The 24,023-nt window shown below is 34.6% G+C and overlaps 1 protein-coding gene across 2 annotated transcripts in view; it reads left to right on the top strand.

Moving 5' to 3' along the window:
* LOC128675459 (neuropeptide CCHamide-2 receptor-like) overlaps positions 1-15,984 on the top strand; it is a 44,410-nt gene extending 28,426 nt beyond the window's left edge. The window contains exons 2-8 of one of the 2 annotated variants that reach the window (XM_053754884.1): positions 2,467-2,663; positions 3,728-3,947; positions 8,920-9,083; positions 10,142-10,335; positions 11,651-11,771; positions 13,228-13,410; positions 14,052-15,984. In XM_053754884.1, coding sequence (XP_053610859.1) covers positions 2,476-2,663; positions 3,728-3,947; positions 8,920-9,083; positions 10,142-10,335; positions 11,651-11,771; positions 13,228-13,410; positions 14,052-14,091 — 1,110 coding nt within the window. In that variant the 5' untranslated portion in view covers positions 2,467-2,475 and the 3' untranslated portion in view covers positions 14,092-15,984. Of the gene's footprint in view, positions 1-2,466; positions 2,664-3,727; positions 3,948-8,919; positions 9,084-10,141; positions 10,336-11,650; positions 11,772-13,227; positions 13,411-14,040 lie in introns of both variants that reach the window. The other variant, XM_053754883.1, reaches the window with a different exon arrangement.
* The last annotated feature ends 8,039 nt before the right edge of the window (positions 15,985-24,023 follow it).

Below are 24,023 nucleotides of genomic sequence, written 5' to 3'. Positions count from 1 at the left end.
TACATAAATCAACCATATTTATTAATACGATAGATCAAAAATAAATGAATGATGACTATTTCCATGAAGCTTAGATAAAATAATTAAGCGAAAAAATTACAGTCTCGATAAAATACACTGTGATAACGACTTGGCAAATAAAATCATTCAGGTCGTCGTCGAGATCGTTCATTCGATGTTCACACTAACGATCTAGTTAGGTTCTACAAATAGATCGCAATAAAGTTATCGGAAAAAATATACAGGAATTACAATCAACTAAAATTGACTTGGCAAATACAGTATATTTTCGGTATAAAACAGTTTTAAATAAATAAAACTAAAATAAAATACGACTTGTTCGATCAAATCATATTTATTCAGAAATTAAACTTTCACAGGCACTTTTCACGCCAAATATTATATTACATAGTAAATTCTCAAAAAATCTACAAGCTACTAGGCTTTGGGAACGTCGATTGCTTAGAAAAATGCCGAAAGATACTCATTTGAACAATAAGGGTAATAGGTATATTACCCTATTACTAATAGGTAGGTTTTCTAAGCGTTCCTTCTAAGTTTCCTTCAGGTTACAGATGGCTTTACATATTAGTCGATAAGGCTAGGCTTTTGTAATATTTTTTGCCATCCTAACACATTAACTCCCGCACAAAATCTCGGGGATAGGGGTGTCTCAAAATCAGCGTTATCTCCAACCAATTATTGTTATGGATAACAGAAGTTGAGACATTCCTTTGTCGCCTTGTTATTACAAAATTTATCTCTAAAACTAAAATGAATATCATAATATGTTAAAGTATTGTAATATTAAGTGTGGCTATAAAGTGATTACTTTTTATTTTTTATTTTCTGGACTCAGAACTCACACATATTAATTTACACCCATCTTTCCAGTCGAGGTAAAAGATATATTTTCTATAGTTTTATTGTCTATGATATTGAACTACATGTAAAGTACGTTAAATATTTATGTTAGAATGATGTTTCAGTTTACAACCTCCATATTAGAGGGCAGAGAAAATTACCGTAATTAAATGGAACACGACATCGAAAACTAAACGTGTAATGACCGAAATAATAGCTTAAAATATTTCGTAAAACTTATTTAAAATGATAATATAGAAATACGATTAAAATTCAATTAATTTTCACATGTAAATAATTAGTTTCATTTCACACAAAATAACTTAATTACGTTTGTTCTATTTATTTTCTTCTCTACTCAATAATTTCCACCTGCCAGTACGTACATCGTACACATAACAAAATAAAGACGACGGACGAATGTAACCAAATGAGATAGAAGATATGACTTGGCGGCCTAATACGGCTAATCTCATACAAAGTGACAGATGGATCCGGAAAGCTGAGAGACAATAGATGTCAACGATCTGTCTTGTTTCTTTTTATGTATTTCTAATACGACATCGCAAGCACAACTCTTTCTTTTACGATAGAAATGGAACATATGACGGGGTCTATATCTTTCTCTGTCTACGTAAACAAAAAAATAAATATTATTTATTTAATATTATTAATTTCTCTCCTCTATTGAACACGTCAGTCGCACAATTACACTTTCCGTGATCAATGACACTGAAATATTTTGTGTTGGACGTCGAGTCATACTTATTGTAATTAACTGTCGGACTTGCCCCACTATAGTTTATTAATGACATAATTAATTGTAGTGTATGATTAAATGAAGTATATATTGATCTTGTCTTGAATACGGAAGTCCTGAATATATTGCATCTGCAGTAATTTATAAATTGTTTAGTGGGACATATATATAGAGTGTGAGACATAGTGTTTGAGAGACATATACGCACTTTCGCATTAGTATTTTTTTATTATTAGCCCAATTATGTGTCCTACTGTTGGACAAAGGACTCCTCTTCAACAACAGGCACGAACACGAGGGGCAGTCTGTTGCCATCCCCGCGGGATTCGTAAACTTAGTTGGGTTGAAAATAGCATTAAAAACATTACATACCTAGTGATTCCTACACTGAAAATTAAATATCACGCCTCTGAGGTTGTGGTACAAGTTTCCTGCCACTTTTCCCTGGAGACTTCAAAAAGGGCATGGAAATATTCATTCAGGTTCGGAGCGTGTAACAGGCGTCCTGTGGTAACCACTTTCTATTCAATGGACTATAATATATATTCTTAGCAATATAAAAGAAAAAATAAAACTCTGTTTTGTATAGGTAAAAACTGAGCTTATTAACTTCGTAAGTCTATCAAATTATTAAAAGGCCTAGGATAAAGATCACCGTTGCATATCGTTTACATGAAAAATGTAACCGTATATTTATTCATATTATTAATTATTCATTCACTAACCAAGGGTTACAATGAAATATAAATAAAAAATACAATATATGTAACTATTAGTAATTCCTAAATCACCATAAGATTAAAATATCATCTAACGTTCATTTCAACTTCTGATTGTTACAGGTCGCAGCTATGACATTAAATGTCTCAGTCCCAGAACAGAACTCCACTGACAGCGAATACACTCCATACGAGGACCGCCTGGAGACGTACCTGGTTCCAGTCCTTTTCGCCATCATCTTCATCGTGGGAGTTCTGGGCAATGGCACCTTGGTCATCGTGTACGTGAGGCACAGGGGGATGAGAAATGCCCCTAACACGTAAGTTCTTATTGTTGTATTCAGTAAAAACTCATAGACTATGAGTATACAGGGTTACTGGTATCAAACGCAAAACCTCCTAAAGTCTGACTACTCGGGTACATCAAAACAAGCAACGTTTATTCTATGACTTTAGTGAATCGTAGTTTTCCTTTCATATGAAAAAAATACAATCTAATTTGAGATTCTACACAATATATTAACTCTATGTAATAGCCAAGCAACACGAGATATGTAGCGGAATCGAACATAGAGTTAAGGTTTTATAGAAACGACATAAAATTTGAAAAGGGAAAAATTTTGTATTTATTACGTTTAGACAAAAGTCGTAGAACAAAAGATGTTAGTCTCTATGTACCTTATGCGGCTATGGAAGGTTATGCGTTAGATACCAGTAACCCTGTATAAGTTCTCTGTGTGGAGACATCAATACTGACATATTTGAGATACGGGATAACAAAGAAATATTAAAGAGAAATAAAAAGAAAAACTTATAATGTGAATGATTTATATCTTCGAAGAGAGTCCAAATAACAATAACAAAGCTATAGCAACACCATAATATAAAGACTCTAGAAATGTTATTTAATATTTTTAGATGTAGCTTGATACTTGTGATGCCTTTACAAGAAATAAAGCTAGATATATTATGACCTTCTTAAGGTAAGTTGCACCAGTCAACTTTGTCATTGACCCTGGGAGTGAAACAATAAATTCAAACTACAGTGTCGCCCGAAAACGTCGACAGTGAAATTCCGGACGAAGGGGAGCTCCGACTGCCAAGCACCTTCGCCAACTATAGAACTTTGAGGATCGTGCCAGTTCTCTACTATAAATATATTAAGAGTAATGAGCCATATGTGTTAAATGTCTCATTACGAAGCATTATTAGACATGCTATGAGAGCCGACTGGAAAAATGAGGTGCAGGAAAGAAATGACTGGAAAATTCTAGTATCGGAGGCCAAGATCCTCTTTGGGACGCTGAGCGTTCATCTCTATTAAGTTATTTTCTTTGGCTAGAAGAAAAAAAAGCATGTAATTAAAAATATATTCCCATTGCAGGTACATCTTCTCGCTCGCTCTAGCAGACTTACTCGTCATCTTGATCTGCGTGCCATTCGTCTCCATAATCTACACGCTCGAGTCCTGGCCTTGGGGCGAGCTCATTTGCAGGATATCCGAAGCAGCCAAGGACGTTAGCATTGGAGTGTCAGTGTTCACACTGACTGCTTTATCGGCAGAACGATATTGCGCCATTGTCAACCCGTTCCGAAAATTGCAGGTTAGATATTTTTTTTGTAGCTCAAAAAGTAGAAACAAAAAGTAGCCACGTTTAACATAATGAGCACAAATGCAAAATAACACTAAATAAAAAAAAATCCTACTTCGAAGTTAATTGTGTATGCATCTTCCCAACTATCTCGACACAAAACTGTTCTGGCGTGAAATAAAGACTAACCAACACACTTCCAGATGTATTGGTATGGATATTCGTAGTATATATGTAGACAAATTTTTTACATTACCACTGATTTTAAAATTTAATTCAATTTTAATTACTGACTTTTCAAGATAAACTTTTTAATCAAGAAAAGATGAATAAACAAAAGAATTTACTTCGAAGAAGGGAAGATTTTAATTTATGTAAGTGCTATTTTGGCATTCGTTCTCATTTTGCCAAAGTACATGAGTAAAATAATCGACGCGATTATGCGATAAAAAAGAGTTGCGTGTCACAGTGATATAACAATGCTGCACTGGACGCGCGGAACCCGCATTTTTTTCCTGTACATCTCATAGTAAGCACGTCTTATGTAAAACAGCAAATTACGTAAGGAACAAATGTCTGGATATGTCGCTTCCACCTGGGCCTCCAGAAGGCGAACCAAGTGTTGGTTAGATGTCGATAAGGACAATGCGTAACAATGATCTATGGATGGTAATAACTATGCGAAGCAAAGGGCAAAAAGTAGGAAACCCTGGGCTCCAACAATCTATGGCTGGAGAAAACGATCTAGTGAGAGCGAGAGAGATATATAGAAATAAAGGTTAGATCAGCTGTCTATATTTTATTCTAAGTAAACTTAATATCTGCCGGAGAAATAAACAATATTAAGTGCTTAGAGTGGTTTACCTAACTTTAGTTACTCCCTGGAAACTGACTGATTCTAAGCACTGTTATTGAAAAGTTCTCGCTTTTACTTAAAAGTTGATCCACTTTGAGACTTTGGAGGATGTGGCGCAAATACATACTTATAAGTATATGTTATACCGAGAAAGGGCCCAGACAAGAGGGCTAACTGCGGAAAATAGGCCTCGAGGGAAGCGAAGCGAATGTTATGCCGAAGTGCGGCCATATCTAGGTTTAGCTGGCTAGACCTAGGTGCAACCAGTCTCAGTTGGCTACCTAGATGTAGCCTGCTTATGATCGGCTAGAGCACAGACCTGGGTGCAGTCGGTCTCCGTTGGTTACACCTAGTAAACGTTGGTTACAACAACTGAGACCGGCTAAACACGGAAGTGCTCTAGGCTACCCTAGCCGTAACAATATATCAATGTACATTGTTCACATGCACTAAAACTATTGTACTGAAAAACACAACAAAATCAAATAAACATATTAACTCTTAAATACTCACAAATACCTTTTTGAAACTTGATACCATTTCGAGTGTATTTTGCGACTATCGATACTTGCATATTTCGAAATTAGACGTTTATACAGCCGACTGGCTTAGTCGAGGGTTGTACAGAGGACAGCACATCAACCTTAACAAATTTATTTCTAATTTATCTCTATCACCGCGGCATAAAGATTCTTGCAGGGTAGCTTGACATGCGGTCGACTGTACGTACTTACTTATCAAGTAATTCCTTTTTTCCTATAAATATTTGTCCAAAGGTTGTAAAACCTTTGTTAATATGCTTAGTTTGTTTACCTTATAAAAACGAAAAGTTACGATTAATTTAGACAAATATTTATGGGGAAAAATAAATTACTTGATGGAAGTACCTATGTACAGCCCTCGACTGAGCCAGTCGGTAAACAAATTTTAAATTGTAATGACAAAGACGGAAAGTCCAAACGAAAAAGTAACTAGAAGTTTGCAAAATTACTCAATTACGTTCAGAAAAAGTTTGTATTTTTTCTGAATATTTAAATGAAAGCAGAAGATAAATAACATCTGAAAAAGCTAATATTCAGAGCATATTGAAATTCAAATCGAAGAAGGTTAGAGTTACCAAAGGTTAAATTTTTATGAAAGTTTATAATTTTAAGTTAGTCCCTATTAAAATTACATATACAGGGTGACTTTTTATACATTAGCAATATTTTGTCTACATGCTCAGTCCATGATTCTGAACAACTTTTAGTAAGGGAGTAACTCCGAAATCGCGAAAAAAATCAGCAATCAATTCTATACAAAATTAAATACCTACCTAAGTTGTGGAAAATGTATGGATCAGCTGCTTTTTTTTGTGATTTCAAGGTTGCTTCCATACGAAAAGTTGTTCAGTACCATCGACTGAGCATATAGATAAAATAATATTATGCCAATGTATAAGAAATCACCCTGTATAAACAGGGCTTATCAAAGAACATTGTAGCAATATAAATGAACTACCAAAATAAAAATAGTGTGAGACTAATCAGAAGTCCGGAGCTAGGTATCCCTAAGGCATTTCTGAATATAAATCTTAATACAGGTTGAAAGACAACAACGACAAAACTTTTTGAACGACTCCCATGATGGTGATATATAGTTCCGACTTTCACCTATTTCCTGTGCCAATAAAGACGTGAAAAAAAACTACAAACTTGTTTATTCGAAATTCGAACATGCAAAATAAAAATAAAAATACTGGCTGCTTCTGGCAACGACTGCGACGGTTTAAAAACTTTAAATGAATACTTTATACGGCAATAAACTTCCTTGTAAAAACTCTCTGTTTTAGGGGTAATCGCTTGTTTGAAGATTGAGGCATACTGCCAAGAAAGTTGACTGTTCGTAAATATATTTATAACAATGTAGTTTTATAAGTTCGTGACAGAATGTCCCAGAATGAGACCCATGAAATTAATAACATACCTATTTATACATGTGTGATGAGTTAATACAATGCGATCTAGTTTAGGAGCTAAGCTAAGTAAGAAATTTTTAATACTAATGCAATTAATTTCAAGTTCGCAATTTTACGATAATATGTTGTTTTCACAAATTTTGTTAGGCAAAATCTTAGATTTTGGCCTAAAGACTTTATTTGTAAGTAGCATGTATAGTTTTTTAGATACAGGGTGCCGCCCTCAGACCTCGCGCACATAATTAAACGCCTGCCAATAGTTTGTCAATTTGACATGAAAAAGTGCCTGTGAAGGTCGAATTTCTGCATTTATATAGTGCCGTAAAATTTATATATGTATTTAGTATATATATTTAGTAGGTCGTTGCTAGTTATAAGTATAAATATAATACTTAGCTGGATGACTAATCTATATTATTATGATAAGCGTTTGGGAGTTTGTATGTTTGAGGTGGGTACCTAATCTCCAAAACTACTGAACCGATTTAAAAAGTTCTTTCACCATTAGAAAGGTACATTATCCAAGATTGCTATAGGCTTTACTTTATCTAAAAATTCCCACGGGAGCGCTGCGCTGAAACATCTAGTGAATGATATTAAACTCTGTAGGAAGCGATAGCTGCTTACGGTGATTTGCACCAGTCTACTTTGGCTTTAACGTTGACTTTAACCTGCACGCCACTGACGTTCAGACAAAATAGCGTACTTTGCATTTTTCTACGCAGTAAGTCTACGTAAATTTTGACTAGTGCAACGTACTCTTAGTATATAACTAAATTATTATGGCATGTATTTATAGATAACATTGAAATGGATCTAAATAATCGAGTACGGATAGTTAGTTTATCCTCCATTGTTAACCGATAAAAGTTATTGTACAAGCGGGGCTAACTAATAATGAGTTATTTTATATTTATTAGCAGCCTGTCTCGGCCTCACTTTTCTCAGGAATCACACTATTTATTGGTGAAAACCGCATGAAAATCCATGCGGTGGTTTTTGAGTTTATCGCGAACAGACAGACAGACAAAGAGACGCGGCAAAGGAGACTTTGTTTTATAATATAATATTTAAGGAATTATCGTATTCTACTGATTTTATGTCAGTGTAATTCAACAATATCTAATTTAGTCAGAAGCAGCTTTCGTAATTGAGTTTTGCGGATAAATATGCATATGCTGCGACACATCGCCCTTTGATGCCATATTCAACCATATTATAATACCATTGAATTTGGTAATGATTTTAATTTTGGACGGATGAATTATCTAAAATATTACATATTTTCTTTTTCAAGAAATAAGTAAACATTTGATTTGCATGTAGCAAATTATTTAAAAAACAAAAAAATAGTTAAAACGTAGTCCTGTCTCATGTCCAAAGTCCTCATAACAACCTTGAAAGGCCGAAGAAAACCTTTGGATCAATTAAGAATTATTTAATACATTTTCAATATTTTGTTGAATACCTATGTTATTTTTAATATTTTCACATTAGTTAAAATTTAAAACAGCATTGATTATTTATTTCAAATGAATCACCAACGTGTTTTCAGCGGGCAATTTTTGATAGTACCTACCTAGATGTCTTTTCTAAGTCTGGATTAGCTCAGATTTGCAGATTTGTCAGATGTATGGATAGAGTCACGTGGATGTACTTTTATCCACTTAATACTACAAAGAATCGTGTCATTCGTGTCATAAATATCATGCGACGACGCTCAATCACACAAGTGGTGGACAATGTGGACATGATAAATTATATGTTCTGTCGAATCGTCAGCCTTCTTTCTGGAATGAAATAAATGGCAAGATAGTAGGTACATACCAACATGGTAGGTACCTACCCATTGACTGATGATTAGGTAGCTAACAATGTGTAGCCAATCGCATTAATTTCTTAATTAAACCTTTTATGTTTCGGCATTTTTTACTGTTTCGGCTACAAGTTTCTCTTTGAAACTTGATGTTTTGACAACAACTACGTTGGTTTACGATTCAGTTTTGATCCAAGAATCTGTCGAACTATTTTCCCGATACCGAAATGATAAACATAATGGTGGAACGATCGAGGAGATTATTAGTGCGATTGTAGGCAGAGACGAAGTTTAGTAGAAAAATACTTTACGATGTCTATCAATGTTATGTACTAATTAAAGCTTTTTGTTCCAGCTCCGAAAACTACCCCTTGTGTGCGCCACATTCATATGGGGGGCGGCTCTTATCTTCGCAACGCCGGCAGCCGTTTTCTCCAACACAGCTACAGTGCAGCTACAAGACAACATCACTATTGTTTACTGCACCCCGTACCCGCCTGGCTGGGAGAATTATCCTAAGTACGAATTCCAACTTTAACTCAAGCGAGCAAAACTCAATTTCAGGAAATACGAAAAGTGACCACGTTGAATGAAGCGCCTGATGAAACTAGTAGAGCAATCACACGCAGCGGCGATTATTGGCTTAATGAAGGTAGGCGCCAATTTAGTGTCTGTGAGGATCCATTTCAGCGACAATTTGGGCGGAATATTAATTCTCTTGTTGCGAGAAAAATATAACCTCATAGTCCTTCATAATAGATTATAGCAATTAATTACTGTCTTTTAAATACACAAAATGAGAAAACAAAATGTAGATACCTAAGAACGCGTAAATAATAAATGAATGAATTTGTTTGATGTTTATTGCCGAACTGATGCCTAATTATGTCTGAAAAGACTCCTTGTTCCGCGAAAGTAGGTTTAGAAATGTATTGAATCATGTTAATGAAATAATTCTGAAAAGCCTCACAAAAGAAAATAACTAATAGATAAGTATTTACCTTTTTAGTTTATTTAGTTGGTTATTATGTATTTTGATACATTTAGAGGTTATATTCACGATGAATGATGGAGACAATGATACACCATTTTAACACAATATCTGAATAAATAAAAGTGAGTCTTACCTACGTACGGTATAGGGATTGTATACGAGACATTTTATTAATTTTTTGCCTACTTACTGTTGATTTTCCTATATTGTTAGATGGCGAGTAATATAATGGAAATGAGACCGTGAAAAATCCCGTTGTGGTAATTTCGATTAGCTCGTCGGTGGGTGGAAAATCGATCGTGTCCTTATGTACTCTGAGTCATAATATTTAGTTCCAGATGTACATAAGTAACGACTAAAAAAATATTACACTCATTACGATCCGTAAATTTTCTTGAGGAAGGAATCCTTTCCAAAATCAATCATTCTCAAAATTGACATCAGCAGAGTAGAGATTAATTAATTTAAATTTCGATAGTAAAACGAATTCTTGTCGTTGTTGAAATTTAATAAATTGTAATGACAGCGCGGCCGCAGCGGTCAAAACGATCTGAGAACCACTTAATCTGTTTTTCTGTTTCAGATGGATGGCCCTAGCGAAAGCGGTCATATATTACGGTCTGCCACTTCTAGTAATCGCGTCGTTCTACACCCTGATGGCTCAGCGGCTGCTGGCGAGCACCAAGGAGATGCCTGGTGCGTTCCACGGGGGCCAGGGGGAGGCTCAGGCTAAGGCCAGGAAGTCTGTAGCTTGTATGGTGCTCATATTTGTTATTGGTGAGCATTTTTCTCTTTATAAGCTTAGTGTGTGTCACTTCCGATTGTCTTTCAGAATTTAAATTTTTCACGTCACTTCAGTACTTATGACCAAGCAATATTATGATACATATGAACATGGGTTCATGTCACGGTGGGCTGTAGCCAAAATCTACTCATAACCATAGACTGTAAATATTACACGGTCATAGCTCGCGTAACAATGATAAATTATGAAATTGCAGAATTATTGAATTTATAAATAACAAACCAGCTGCGCCTCGGGGCTTCGCTCCCGTGGGCAATTTCGGGATAAAAAGTACCCTGTTTATTCCAGGTTATATTCTACCCGTGTACCAAATTCCATAAAAATCCCTGTAGCAGATTTTGCATAAAAGAGTAACAAACACTTATAATACTACTGTACTTTCGCATTTATTATTAATATAATAAATGCGAATTTATTATTAGTAGACTAAATGCGAATTAATATAACAATATTAGTAGGATTATTCGCATTTATTATATTAATAATAAATGCGATTGTAATTTATTTGCATTTGTATTATGTAGCTATTTTATATATATACATGTTGTACGTATCAGAACATTCTCACCTGAATGTGAACTTTACCAAAATTACAATTAAAACAAGGAATTCAAGCGACACCGCGGTTGATACACAAATTATGTAATTACTCAGAGAAAGCTCAAAATTAACATAGTAATTACAAGACGAGCTTTTACTTCAAAGTAGAGAACGCTTGCTTCCAGCAAATTGGCAAGATTTAAGTTATTGCTTGATAATAACTTAACTGTTTGCTCGAGCCGTACAATGTTTGCAGTTTAAATTAACATTTGTTGTTTGTTCGGTTAATTTATCATAGCTATATTATTTAAATCTTAGAAATACTCACAAATTTTCTTAGGAGAATTAAAACAACCTCAAAAAATGTTTTTTGGTAAAATATTTGCGGCACGCATGACCATCTCGGTGGCGTAGTGGTAAAGTGCTTGCCCTTGAACCGAGAGGACCCGGGTTCGATCCCTGGTCAGGTCATGATGGAAAATGATCTTTTTCTGATTGACCCCCGGGTCAATCTTGGATGTTTATCTATTATGTATATGTTATAAAATATAGTATCGTTGAGTTTGTATCCCATAACACAAGTCTAGAACTTACTTTGGGGCTAGCTCAATCTGTGTGATTTGTCAGAATATATATATTTATTTATTATTTATTTATGTAAGTACACAACAATTTTAGTATGATATTTTTACATTAAAGTATAACTAAAAGAAAAAGGTGTTATTTTAAAATATTGGTATATTGCAGTGTTCTTCATTTGCTTTCTGCCGTACCACGTTTTCGAGATGTGGTATCACCTATCGCCGACTGCTCAAACTGACTACAATGATTGGACACATGCTTTGAGGATCATAGGATTTTGTCTCAGGTGAGGATTCTAGATTAATTAGGGATGTAAATAAATTAATAGGCAACCTTTTGGTATTTCTTAAAATACTAGTCGGAAAGAAAAGGATGGAATAATGCACCAGATCGCGGAAATTAGTCTGGAAACACTAGACATTATATACAATTCTTGACAGCTGATAAGCAACAATACCATCGTCATAGAGAACTGAAGTCACCCAAGATAATAGTAGGTATAATCACTGCCGAATATGATTTTTATTACATTGTTCGTTTTAAAATGCCACCAACGAGAAACACGATCAGTGGCAGTAGTGCGACTTTGACTTTCGATATCGACTGTCGAAAGTTTTCGAAGTGCAGCGAACCAATCACATTGCAGTGTGGCTGTCGTTGCGTCACAATGGCACACTGTGATTGGTCAGCTGCGTCTCACTTCGAATCAACAAGATAGTTGCGACTTTGCTATTCACATCTCGTGAATAACAAAGACGCACTACGCACATAGATGAAAAAGAGAAGATTGCTTGATCAGAGTAAACCCTACTTAGACAAGGGATGTAAATAAGTCTATTAGACAAATGGATCGATGTCATCAAACAATATATCCGTCTCTAGGGGTGTGAAATGCTAGATCGGTTCTCACGGAAGACAATAGTCTTTGTTTGGGGATGAATGGGATTATTAGAAATGTAATTGTGGTCTTTGTTAACTAAACATCTATATATTTGGTAAGATTTACGGAATTCGGGAGTTGCAATACTACAGACAGACTTACAGGTATTTTGGACACGAAAGAAATAAACATCAAAAACATTCTAATTGGAAAACAATGAACAGTAACATGTAACAGTACATCTCGTAGGTACATTGAGAATGAATACGATGAATTTTCTGCCAAGAAATTTCTCGCATTTCATTCATCCGAAGTCTATAAAAGGTTTCCATAGACACTTGTGTTTTTGACAGTTCATTAATTTTACGTTCTTGTCTTTGTCCACATATTAAATGCACATTTTCCGAAGGGACATAATTCTTTTCAAACTATGTCATCCGAAGATCGACTAAGCAGAAATTGCAAAAAATCGACAGTATTATTCTGAATAGACAGTATTCGGGATATTAAAACTGTCAGGCTGTGAATAGGCTATGGAAAGTCATGTTCAGTTCGTCTTATGATTTTTTAAATACTTAATACGAATCGACAATACGTTTTAATATTTAAATGTTTAAATAATATTTTCATAGTGGTTCCTTTGCTCTGTTTAAAATTTTAATAAGACGAAAATAAACAAAATAAAATTATATAATTTATATCTTAGTATAAAATCTAGAGTTGCCTATGACACGATGAAATTATTTATTACTAAACCAATAAAAGAGTATTTCAAATATCTACACAGCACTTAAACCACTTCAGTTAGGTATCTTCAATTTGAAAATGATTTATCAATAAAATTATACTTTTTCCCAACCAGTTTCCTAAACTCCTGCGTGAACCCAGTGGCTTTATACTGCGTGAGTGGCGTCTTCCGTCAGCATTTCAACCGCTACCTATGTTGTCGTCGAGGTTCCCTCCACCCCACCTGCAGCTCGCGTCTCTCCCGGACCGCCATCTGCGAGACTTCCTTCAGGAGCACCCACAGACACCGCTGCACCAGGTGATACACTTACATTTGACAGCTCCGACGCTCATCTGAAACATCAACCACTACTCATACTGGGTTACTGGTATCAAAAGCAAAACATCCTGAAGACTACTTGGGTACATCAAAGCAAGCAACTTTTATTCTACAACTTTTCGAGATTCGTAGTTTTTTTTATAAAAAAAAACTATCTGCTTTGCGATTCTACACATCTTAACTCTGTGTAATAGCCAAGCAACACGAGACAGTACAGTAGAGTTATACACACCTACACTTGAAGCTCGCGTCTCACGTAGAGATGCGAGTTCATGCGAGACTTTCTTCGTGAGAACCCACAGACGTGGGTACCAGGTAATACACAGCTACTCGTATATACCACTAGCATCCATACAGTTATTTGGCATTTACCAAGGTAAAGGCTAAACAACCGCCAGGGTTGAAAAATACATATTGTATCTGTATTATTTTTTCTAAAAGTTACAGCCCTTGATTTAGCTCCTAACTATACTGACATGTTGGGAACGACCCGTCCTCCATATTTCAGCCTCAGCTTTGGGATCACAAAAAGTATATTGATCTCATCACATGTCCAATCTAGCGATAAATTATCCAAGATATTTACAATGATAGTTCCGTCGTCCACAGGAACCCGACAGAAAGCGTAGTGATATCCAACTACGACTACGGAAGTACTAAGAAGAAGAGCAACCTTATCAACAGAAGCAGCACCGACGGAGTCACCATCATGACCATCCGAGACACCAACGACTTCCTCACAGACGTTGATGAGAAGTGCATCAACAGATAGACATATTTACTTTGAAACGAGAAAAGACAATCTGATTTTCGGAATTGGAAGCTTTAATTGTTTTTCTTTATTATTGGATACATGTATTTTTTTTACCCGGACTGTAGTATTTGTATAATATTAGGTAGCTATTTTGAAACTAATTTAAGACTGTTATTAATAATATAACAGCAGCGCGAAAGACTTTCATAGAAAGACTAAAAGTTTGCCATCAGATATTACAGAAAGAGGTAAAGAAATGTATGTTCAAGATATATTCTTATGTTACTTCGAATTATACTATGGCGGGCTAAGATATTTTTTTATTTTTGTTTCTTTGAGAATGTACCTAACTATAAGTACCTATATATATATTATTTAAAAATATGTTATAATTTGTAGTAAGTCGTTGTAAATGTTAAATGTCTCCAGACAAAATCTTGAAACTAAAAATTATACCTTTGGGGCAATGAAAATGAAATTGAAATATATGGTTTGTTCCATTTTGTACCAAGTTTTGGAATACTTATTCTCATTTCCATTTATATTAATAGAAAAATCAACATTTTGATAATGTATACAATATGGAATTAATTACAAATATTGTTTTAATAGTATTTAATATTGAAATGAATACAGTGAATATCTAAACAATTGTGTACAATTTTGAAGTTCAAAAAGAGATGGATTGCGTCAAAGAATGGGAATGTGAAGTGAAATGCAAAATGATGAAAATGAAATTGAGGCAAATGATAGAATGAAATAGAAATAATTATACCAACTGCAAAAAAGTATTTAGAATGATGAAAGAAGCGTACCGCAAACCTAAATTGTAAGTCTATGGTATATATGGTAAAGTATCAATATTTCGTAGCTAAAATTCACCAAAATATGCATTTATCCAAACTAACGTTCCAAGTGTAAGAGTTAAAAATGTTTTCCTCGTTGGGAAAGTATATTCATTTATTTCATTACATTACAATCGTATTGAAAATTACATTATACTACACTTTAAAATTACAAACGGAATAAAGTGGAACATAAATTCAAAAATAATTAATTCGTACTTCACCATCGAAATATTCGAATGTCATTTTAAAGGTCAAGACTAGAAGAAGATGTATTAGGAATTTTGAGTCTTCTTTTCATATCAGAACTAAGTGGAACAAATCAAATTTTGAAACTGTGTTGAAGTTTGGAACTTGCACTTTAAACTTTAAGTTATTCGGTGCAGTTAGTCCTCAATCTAAGTTTTATTACAGGGATCTCAGTAGAAACTGAATGTAATTATTTTCATCGCTAAGTATGTAAATATAGCAAAATTTATAAATAATAATTTATATGTGTAAAGTTATAGTTAAAACCGCGCTGCTCATTTTAAGGTCTACCGAAGTCCTTCCTTATCAATAAGATAAATTGATTCATAAAAATGTTGATCTTAATAAAATTACATATACATTTATTTTTGTTCACGCTTTAAAATGACATAATTCAGTAAATGTCATATTTATCTGAATGAAAACAAATTATAATAATGTAACTCCATATAATAGTTGTAAATACATAGGTATATTAATATTTAATTCATCGTTTAAATTGAGACCAACCAAATATATGAAGATATAAAATATATGTTGCATGTTAAATGTAAAAATATGGAACGAAATGTATGTAAATAAAATGTTTAAATAATACACTCACAAAGATTTTTATATATAATCATGGTTTTCCAAAGATTTGTTAACACTCCCGACTCGAAAATATTTTATGTCCTCTATATTATTAGAATAAAATTAGTTGTCTTAAAATGTTGTTTTATTTCTTCATAGGCTCTCCAGCTTTTTAACTAACTACACACCAAAATCACTTCAATTCAATGCTCCGTTTTTAAGGAAAGACAAACGAACACACTTTCAAAGAACAAAGAGACGCACAAACAAATCCAGGTCCATTTCTTGAATTTTCTAGATTTTTAAAAGTTCAACACAGATTCTGCATTCTCAGAAAATTATTGAAAAAAAAAAAAGGTTTCATCGAACGCATCAACCGATGGTTTGTTATCGATAATAAAGTTGGAGACATTTTATAAAAATTATATCGATTGCGTCAAGATCAAGCTCTAAATTAATAAATCGCCCGATATTTAATCATGTAGATACAATTGAATACAGCACCTTCAAAATATGTAATCAAATAAAAACCGGCTCATCTATTTGGGAGATACAGACTACTCGTCGTTGGTATATGTAGTAAAAACAATTTTCAAAATGCATTAAATTTGCGAACACAATTTACATTTTGAGAAGTGGACATTTGTGAAATGCTCATTTTGCGCCAGACCGTCTGTATATGCATACAGAGACGTCAAACTTAATCTCTCTTGGAGGGGGGTTAAAAAAGCAATAAATCGAATAGACAAGTTACGCGGGGCGACGTGATGGCACTATAAATTGAATAACGACCATCTGAATTTCATAAAGTTCTTCGCGGATGCATGGACTTGTAATAAAATGTTAATTTCTTTTGCGCAGATGACGCGCAGTAGAATTTATTATAAATATTTTTACCTATGCCTTAATAAAATCTAGATCTTTCTTGGATAAACTGAAAATATTTTTGAGCTGAATTTGTGTCTCTTATTGGTACGATCACAGGTGGCAATTTTTTTTAAATTAGCATTTTAGTTGGTACTAAAATGCTAGGCAAATGCGTCCACTTCCTTTTTCCACAAATCTCAAAGTGGTAAGTAATTTTTTTGCAAATTATATTTAATGTTGTGGTATCCACATTATACCACAAAATTACACAGATGAAAAATAAATACACATTTAGGTAAAGCCTTTATCCTCTACAAAGGCTATATAATTAAGTATTCAGCTCTAAGATTGAAATTTGTATTTATTTGGAAATAAATCATTGAGTTTGCTATAAACATTCCAACCTCAAACGGGATTACATCAAACAACCACACTGAATTAGATTATTTGATTCACCAAAATGCTGTTTTCACAAAATTAATACCACATTATCTTACTTTGCACGTTTTATAATTAATCTCATTCTCGAAATGTGTCACTTAGTGAGAATGTATCGCTTTGTTCCACTGTCCTGTTTAGAAAATAGCGTATTATGTGTCATAAAAATTTTACTGGGTACGTAATTTGTTTACCTACTTTAAAACAGATCCTTTGTTCTTGAGTATTTAGGTATTTATCTAGCTGTCTCTTTTTAGCCACGTAACTAGATATTACGTAAAAGAGACAATATTACACCTTTTATAAAATTTCATATGTCAATTCTTACTTAAGTTTGTGGACGAATGTCCTGGCAATGTATAATAAACATTAGTCCAGTCGTAAAATACAGCATATTTTCCAAGCTCAGGATCCATTCAACCCACTCCAACTCTCAACATTAATTTTATGGTGGAAATAAACTATACTTCATTTTATAGAATACCCGTAGAATAAACTTTATTGTGAAACACACACGAACACACTTAAAGAAAAACTTAGGTGTGCGCGCGCATCGCAATAGACTAATGCCCGACACTGATTTTTAGACGTTATCTAGTGTGTAGTAGAATATCAAAGATTTTGAATAAATGCATACAGATACGAACGAAATTAACATATGCAAAACAAACATGTGCTCCAAAAAATTATAAGTTCCCTCAGACATGTTAGTCAACTATTCCGTGTGATTACATTTAGTAATTACGAAGTAATTAGTTGAATTGGCTTGATTCGGGAATCTCAAGTGGCCTTACTCAGAAAATCTAATCAGAATAGCAATCCAAATTGCTGGTAATTAAACTCTTAGGAACTTTATAAATAGGTAACTAAATTATACTTCCTTTCACGTGTGTTGCTAACACTGGTGTCAGTTTTTATTCAAGTTGGGTAAAAGTATCCGACATAATTTAACTATGTTATTAAAAAAACATCGGGCAATCGCCAATCCGCAACGGCCCGGCGTGGTGGGTCATGACCCAAACTCCTTATCTATCTGCAAGGAAAGCCTATGCCACAGCAGTGGGTACATCTAAGTAACTGTTGTTGATGATGATGAAAATCACGACTTGCGTAATCGAACCCACTAAAAAGTAATATGTACTGTGGCAAAAGATCCTAGGCCACAAAGTAGACAACGCGCGTGTGACACCCCTGATGTTGCAGGCGTTGGTAGGCTGTGGAGACCACTTACCACTAGCTGGCAGACACAGAACTATGTGCTCCCTCTTTAGCCTGCTGATGTCCTATTAGGTGGGTCATGATTATTTACAACCTATTGAACAATATTCTATTGGCTGTTCTAAATTTAGCTTAGCAGAGCGCAGAGTGGTTGAGTTCCAGCTTTAGTACGGAACATGGAATACAGAATGTTAAATCTTTTTATTCTCGCTCCATATTGTTGGTGCAGCAATGGCGTTTCGATCCTGCCGGATATTGCGCTCGGTCAGTGCATTCGAAACCGCAGAACCACAATCTGAATAGACAATTCTGTTGTCTACCAGGATATGATAAGATATAAATAAGATAGATCTTATTTATTTTTATAAAAATAATTTGACGACCTCAAATTCAAATTCAAAATTTTTTGAATTTGAATTTCAAATTCAAATTCAAAAAATTTTGAATTTGAATTTGAATTTGAGGTCGTCAAATTATTTTTATTATTATTAATTTGAGATATTATTTATTTTTATAAAAATAATTTGACGACCTCTGTGGCCTAATGGTTAAAATGCCTACACTGGAGGTTTAAAATTCCGGATACACTGGAGGACCCGGGTTCGATCCCGGGTCAGGTCAACATGGAAAATGGCCTGGGTCTTGGATGGTTATCTATACAAATATGTATACGTTATAGAATATCGTTGAGTCCGAATCCCATGACACAAGTTTCGAACTTACTTTGGGGCTAACTCAATCTGTGTGATTTATCTCTATATGTATATTTATTTACTTATTAATAATAACCCGGATATCCGCGCTCCTATCAAATACATTTTTGTCGCTCACCTAGGACGCCACCACGCTAGGTTATCCAACTTTTATATATAAATTCGAAAGTTTGTCTGTAACCCCACAGTTGAACCGCTGACCCGATGTTGATGGAAATGAAAATGAAGCGTGGTGTGTATACAGTTGAAGACCCAAGTTCAAACATAAATTTCTATCCACAGAAGTCTGAAATATGGCGTGAAAGTTTATATGACATATCGCCCAACACATTTTGCCATGAGCAGAGCTGTGGTCAACATCTAGAACAAATATAGTAACAGAAGGGCTGGTGACAATTTTGGCCAACGATTGAGTTTGGCCATAACAAAGGGGAAATATCGCCAGCCTTATGGGAACATTACCGCACGACGATGGCGATTTAGAATTTTTATTTCAATTAATTTAATATTTATACTTTTTATCGTATATTTTTTTAAAGAACAATCAATCAAGGTATGTTTATTTAAGCAGTAATTTACTTCGCTGCCTGCGATATAGAAAATTAGAACATTATAATTATTTATTTTTGTGGTAACTTTGCCCGCTTTGTCCACTTCAAAAAAAATCCTGTCCACTTTTTAGCACTTTGCGATTATAATGTAATAAGATATATATATTAAATGAAGACAAAAGCTAAATTTAATCTGTAGCGCCCATGGCACCTCTATATTCCATTATCGCTATTGTTAGCAGATATTACAGTTTCTGTACTAGAATGGACGTTGCACGCGCTTAGTGCATTTGACCCACGCGAAAGCGCAGCTCCCCATATGCATCTAACATTGACAAACATTTGTCATTTTGGGTTAGTAGTTTAAAACTTATAGGATCCCTATGTTGTCCGTCTATCTGTGGTTCCTTCCAATTCCAGATTTTGAGCTAGAACATCTAGCTACTATTTAACTGTGAATAGCGCGTCAAATTCCATCAGTTTTTACGTGTTTCCCGTACAAACATACAGACAGACAGGCTATAATTGTAAACAAAAAATATTTTCGCTTTCTATTAGTCGTATAAAGACCCCCTATATTTATTTTTCTATATATAGATTACTCGATTTCTATCGAATATTATATTAACGATCATACCCTCGAATATTTTATGTATCGATACTCCGCCAGAAAGGGTAGGAAATTGTGAGAAAGTTTCGAAGTAACTACATACTATAACATTAAGAAAGATTTCTCTCATACGAAATATATCTTACCCGCACTTACATAATATCAAAAGGTATATCAACTACGGACAAAAAGGAATATCGGCTTTTTACCTTTATATTTAATATAGGTAAAAAGCCAATATTCCTTTTTATTAGCTCTCAAAGAAGTAAACTATGCCTATATTTCATTTCCTAGTATATTTGATAAGATTGTGTATAATGAAGGTAGGCAAGGTGAAGCAACCGGAAAAACGTGGATGGGGAATAGGTAAGAACATATTTTTATAATTTTTTTTGTATGTGTAAAGACACAATATCATAAAGCCCATCAACAGGGTCATAATATGATATGTTATTGAGAATATATTACCTGTAGGTACCTATAGTTTTACTTGGTAAACAAATGAACAAGGGAGCCTGAAAAATATTAAGAAAGAAAGAGTAAAAACGTTTTTAATTAAAAAGTTTGAATCGCTTGAATATGCTTCTGAAACGGACACATTCTTGATTCGTTTCTTGAAAATTTTTATTATCTTTATTTATTCGTATTTGTATAATTATCTAAAAGAAAATATTATATCATAACTTTATGCAAGAGACTGTGTAGAAGGGAATTAAAATGTACTGACATTGTGTTGCGGAACAGTTTTTTCTATAATTATTTTACCTTTTTATTTTTAAGAATTTTTTCTATAATTTTTCTCGAGTGTTACATTCATAAAAAATCCATACCTACATACTAATATTATAAATGCGAAAGTCTGCCTGTTCCGCTTTCATACGATTCCGCTGCACACTGATTTTGATGAAATTGGGTATGCAAGTGGTTACTTTTTTAAAAAATCGAACCCCCAAATGACTATTATGGACTATTATGGAGGGTCAAAGACAGATAAATTCACGCGGGAAAAAATTAGTATTATGTAAACCCGCGCAGCTCCCGCTCGTGGTAACCCAATCTTTATTTCGGTGCAGCATACAGCATACCAAACAAATTGAATAACGTCTATTTAAAATTTAAAATAAGAAACAAACAAGCGGGTCATAATTGCTGCCAGTGTTTTCCTGACACATTTTTTAAATTCACGTTGGCTGTTTAGAAACTGACAAGCCGCAGAATATATTTTTTTCTTTTTTTATATATATAATATTCCAACCACCAATGAAACCTATTTTTTAAATTTACTTCCCGCCGGGAATAGGGAATAGGGAATAGGGAAGTAATTACTATCTTTCCTGATCGAGTTAAAATCAATAAATATTTTTCTCGACGGCGGCGCGGGTAGGATTTTATGTCTCTGTATTGCTTTATCTATTTCACACACAAGTTAATAACTAACCAGAATACAGGTTTCCTCACGATATTTTCTTCACAGGACGGAAGTGGTAAATCATGTATGAGTCAGATTGGTACACAAACTCATGTGGATTCGAACCTGAGACCTTTCAGTTCCTAAACATAAAGGTATCCTAATAACCAAATCGTCCCAACCCAACTTACATAATATGAAAGTGCTCTTAACTTACGAGTAGTTTCGCTCTCTTCACATTCAAATGAAAGTCCGTAGCTGTGACGTCACACCTCATGACGTCATATATGTATTTACTTAGGACCCCTTCGTCGGGAGACAATATCGTCCGCTGGATATTGAACCAGCTTCAACACAACTTATACAATATAGAGGTACTGTTTAAATAGAGACAATAGTTCACTTTGTTATTTGATTTGATCATACACCGAGTAGGACCGATTTATTTTTTAAATCCTTACATAATATAATAAGTTTTTTTTTTTACAAAAATTACATTTTTGAGACAAGCTTTTATTGTTGTTACAGAGATCTTATTGCATTTATTGTGTGACAAAAATATCATGTCCGTGCTGTAAACTGTTGAGGAGTTCCCACATCTGGAGCTATAGCTGGGTGCACCATCTGATAATGCTTATCATAATAATGCATTTACAGCTAACTGTCAAACCAAAAAGCCGAGCGAAGCCGGGACGATCAGCTAATTATTAATTCTAGCTAGAATGATTATAGTAAAAATGTACTTGTGAGTAGTAGTTTTCATACTACAATTTTCTTACGGTAAAAAAACCTGTCAAGTTCACTGGTTATACATATGTTAGATGAGTTTAGGCCTCTGTACTGTACTGAGGGGTTAGTGCGCGTTTGCATTTCACTTCTCACCATCGAATCGATTTGAAGTGAGACGCAGTTAACCAATGACATTGCAGTGTGGTTGTCGTTGCGTCATAATGGCTCAATGTGATTGGTTCGCTGCGTCTCACTTCGAATCTATTCGATGGTGAGAAGTGAAATGAAAACCCGCACTTCGCCCATATAACATACTGTACTGATGTCATGTTTATACTCAATGTCATCATCAACATCATTAACAGCCATTTAAACTTCTCCACTGCTGGAGCACTAGTCTCCCTTACGGATGGACAAGGAATTTGGGTCATTACCCACCACGCGGGCTTTTTGCGGTGGGTCAAGATCCACCTCGCGTACCCATTGCGGATTGGCGGGTTTTAACAACTGCAAATACTGTTATGTTGAATGAAACGCCGTGAGTGCTAGACAACAACTGATTTATTATTTTACCATCCTCATGTTAAATACTAATGATCATACAACATCTTCCCCTTAAATGAGGAACAAATACAACCAATAAATACTTAAATTAAATATTTTTAATATTCATTAAAAAATCGGTTTGAAGCCATTTCACCGCGATGATGTAATTTCTGTACCTTGTACTTTTACGACAGGATGGAACATGAAACAGGAATCAAAAATCAAAGATCAATGACGTAATGAAAAACCCCATATACGAACAAATCATTTCAAACAGTTTCGGATCCCATCAATGGGAGTTCCACTAAACTAGACACACCTCCAATCGTCACTCACTATACTTTGGAACTTTGTACATCCATCTTACGTCACGTATGATGACGCATAGGTCAAAATGCAACGCAAAAAACGTAAATATCCAGCATTAAAAGACCTGTGTTATCATCCGATTAGCTGTTTATGGAAGGCCTAATCTAACTAGTCAGCAACAGGATTATTGGTTACGCGAATCATTGTATTATATTTATGCCTCGAATCAATGGGTTTTTACGTAGACTGAATAATGGTTAGAAGTTATTTTTGCACATTTTATTGACTCGAAAGACTTCACGGTATAGTATTATCCAATCTGCGTTTTGGAATATGCAAATTTAATTTATCAATTTAGAATTGTAACTCGACAATATTGAAATGGGTCAAATACAGCCTTGAGAATATTTCATAAAATAATGTATGTGGGAAATGGAACGGAGTGAGTGAGAGAGAGGGATGTAGGAGTGAAAGGGACGGAAGTGGAAATAGAATAATGGCGGATTGGGGCGAAAGCGCGAAGAGGTGTGTTTTAGTTAAATAAAAAGTGCTGCCTAATTTGATTTTTTACTCTGAGCCTCCATCCCACAAATTTTGGGGGCTCGTCCGGGATGTGCTTGGAGTAAGAAGAAGACGAATAAGATCCTGTGAAGACGAAGTTATCACCGGCGGCCGGCGCGCATAACCGAAATTGAAAGACGCAACGTGGTTATGGTGGGTGCGGCGCGCGGTCAAGACGACGACGACTACGACGAAGATTACTACGAAACGACGGAAAACGA

Source organism: Plodia interpunctella, chromosome 14, assembly GCF_027563975.2.
Source record: "Plodia interpunctella isolate USDA-ARS_2022_Savannah chromosome 14, ilPloInte3.2, whole genome shotgun sequence".
Lineage (NCBI taxonomy): Eukaryota > Metazoa > Arthropoda > Insecta > Lepidoptera > Pyralidae > Plodia > Plodia interpunctella.
Note: the sequence above shows the minus strand (reverse complement) of the source record. Positions and strands in the feature narration are given on the sequence as shown.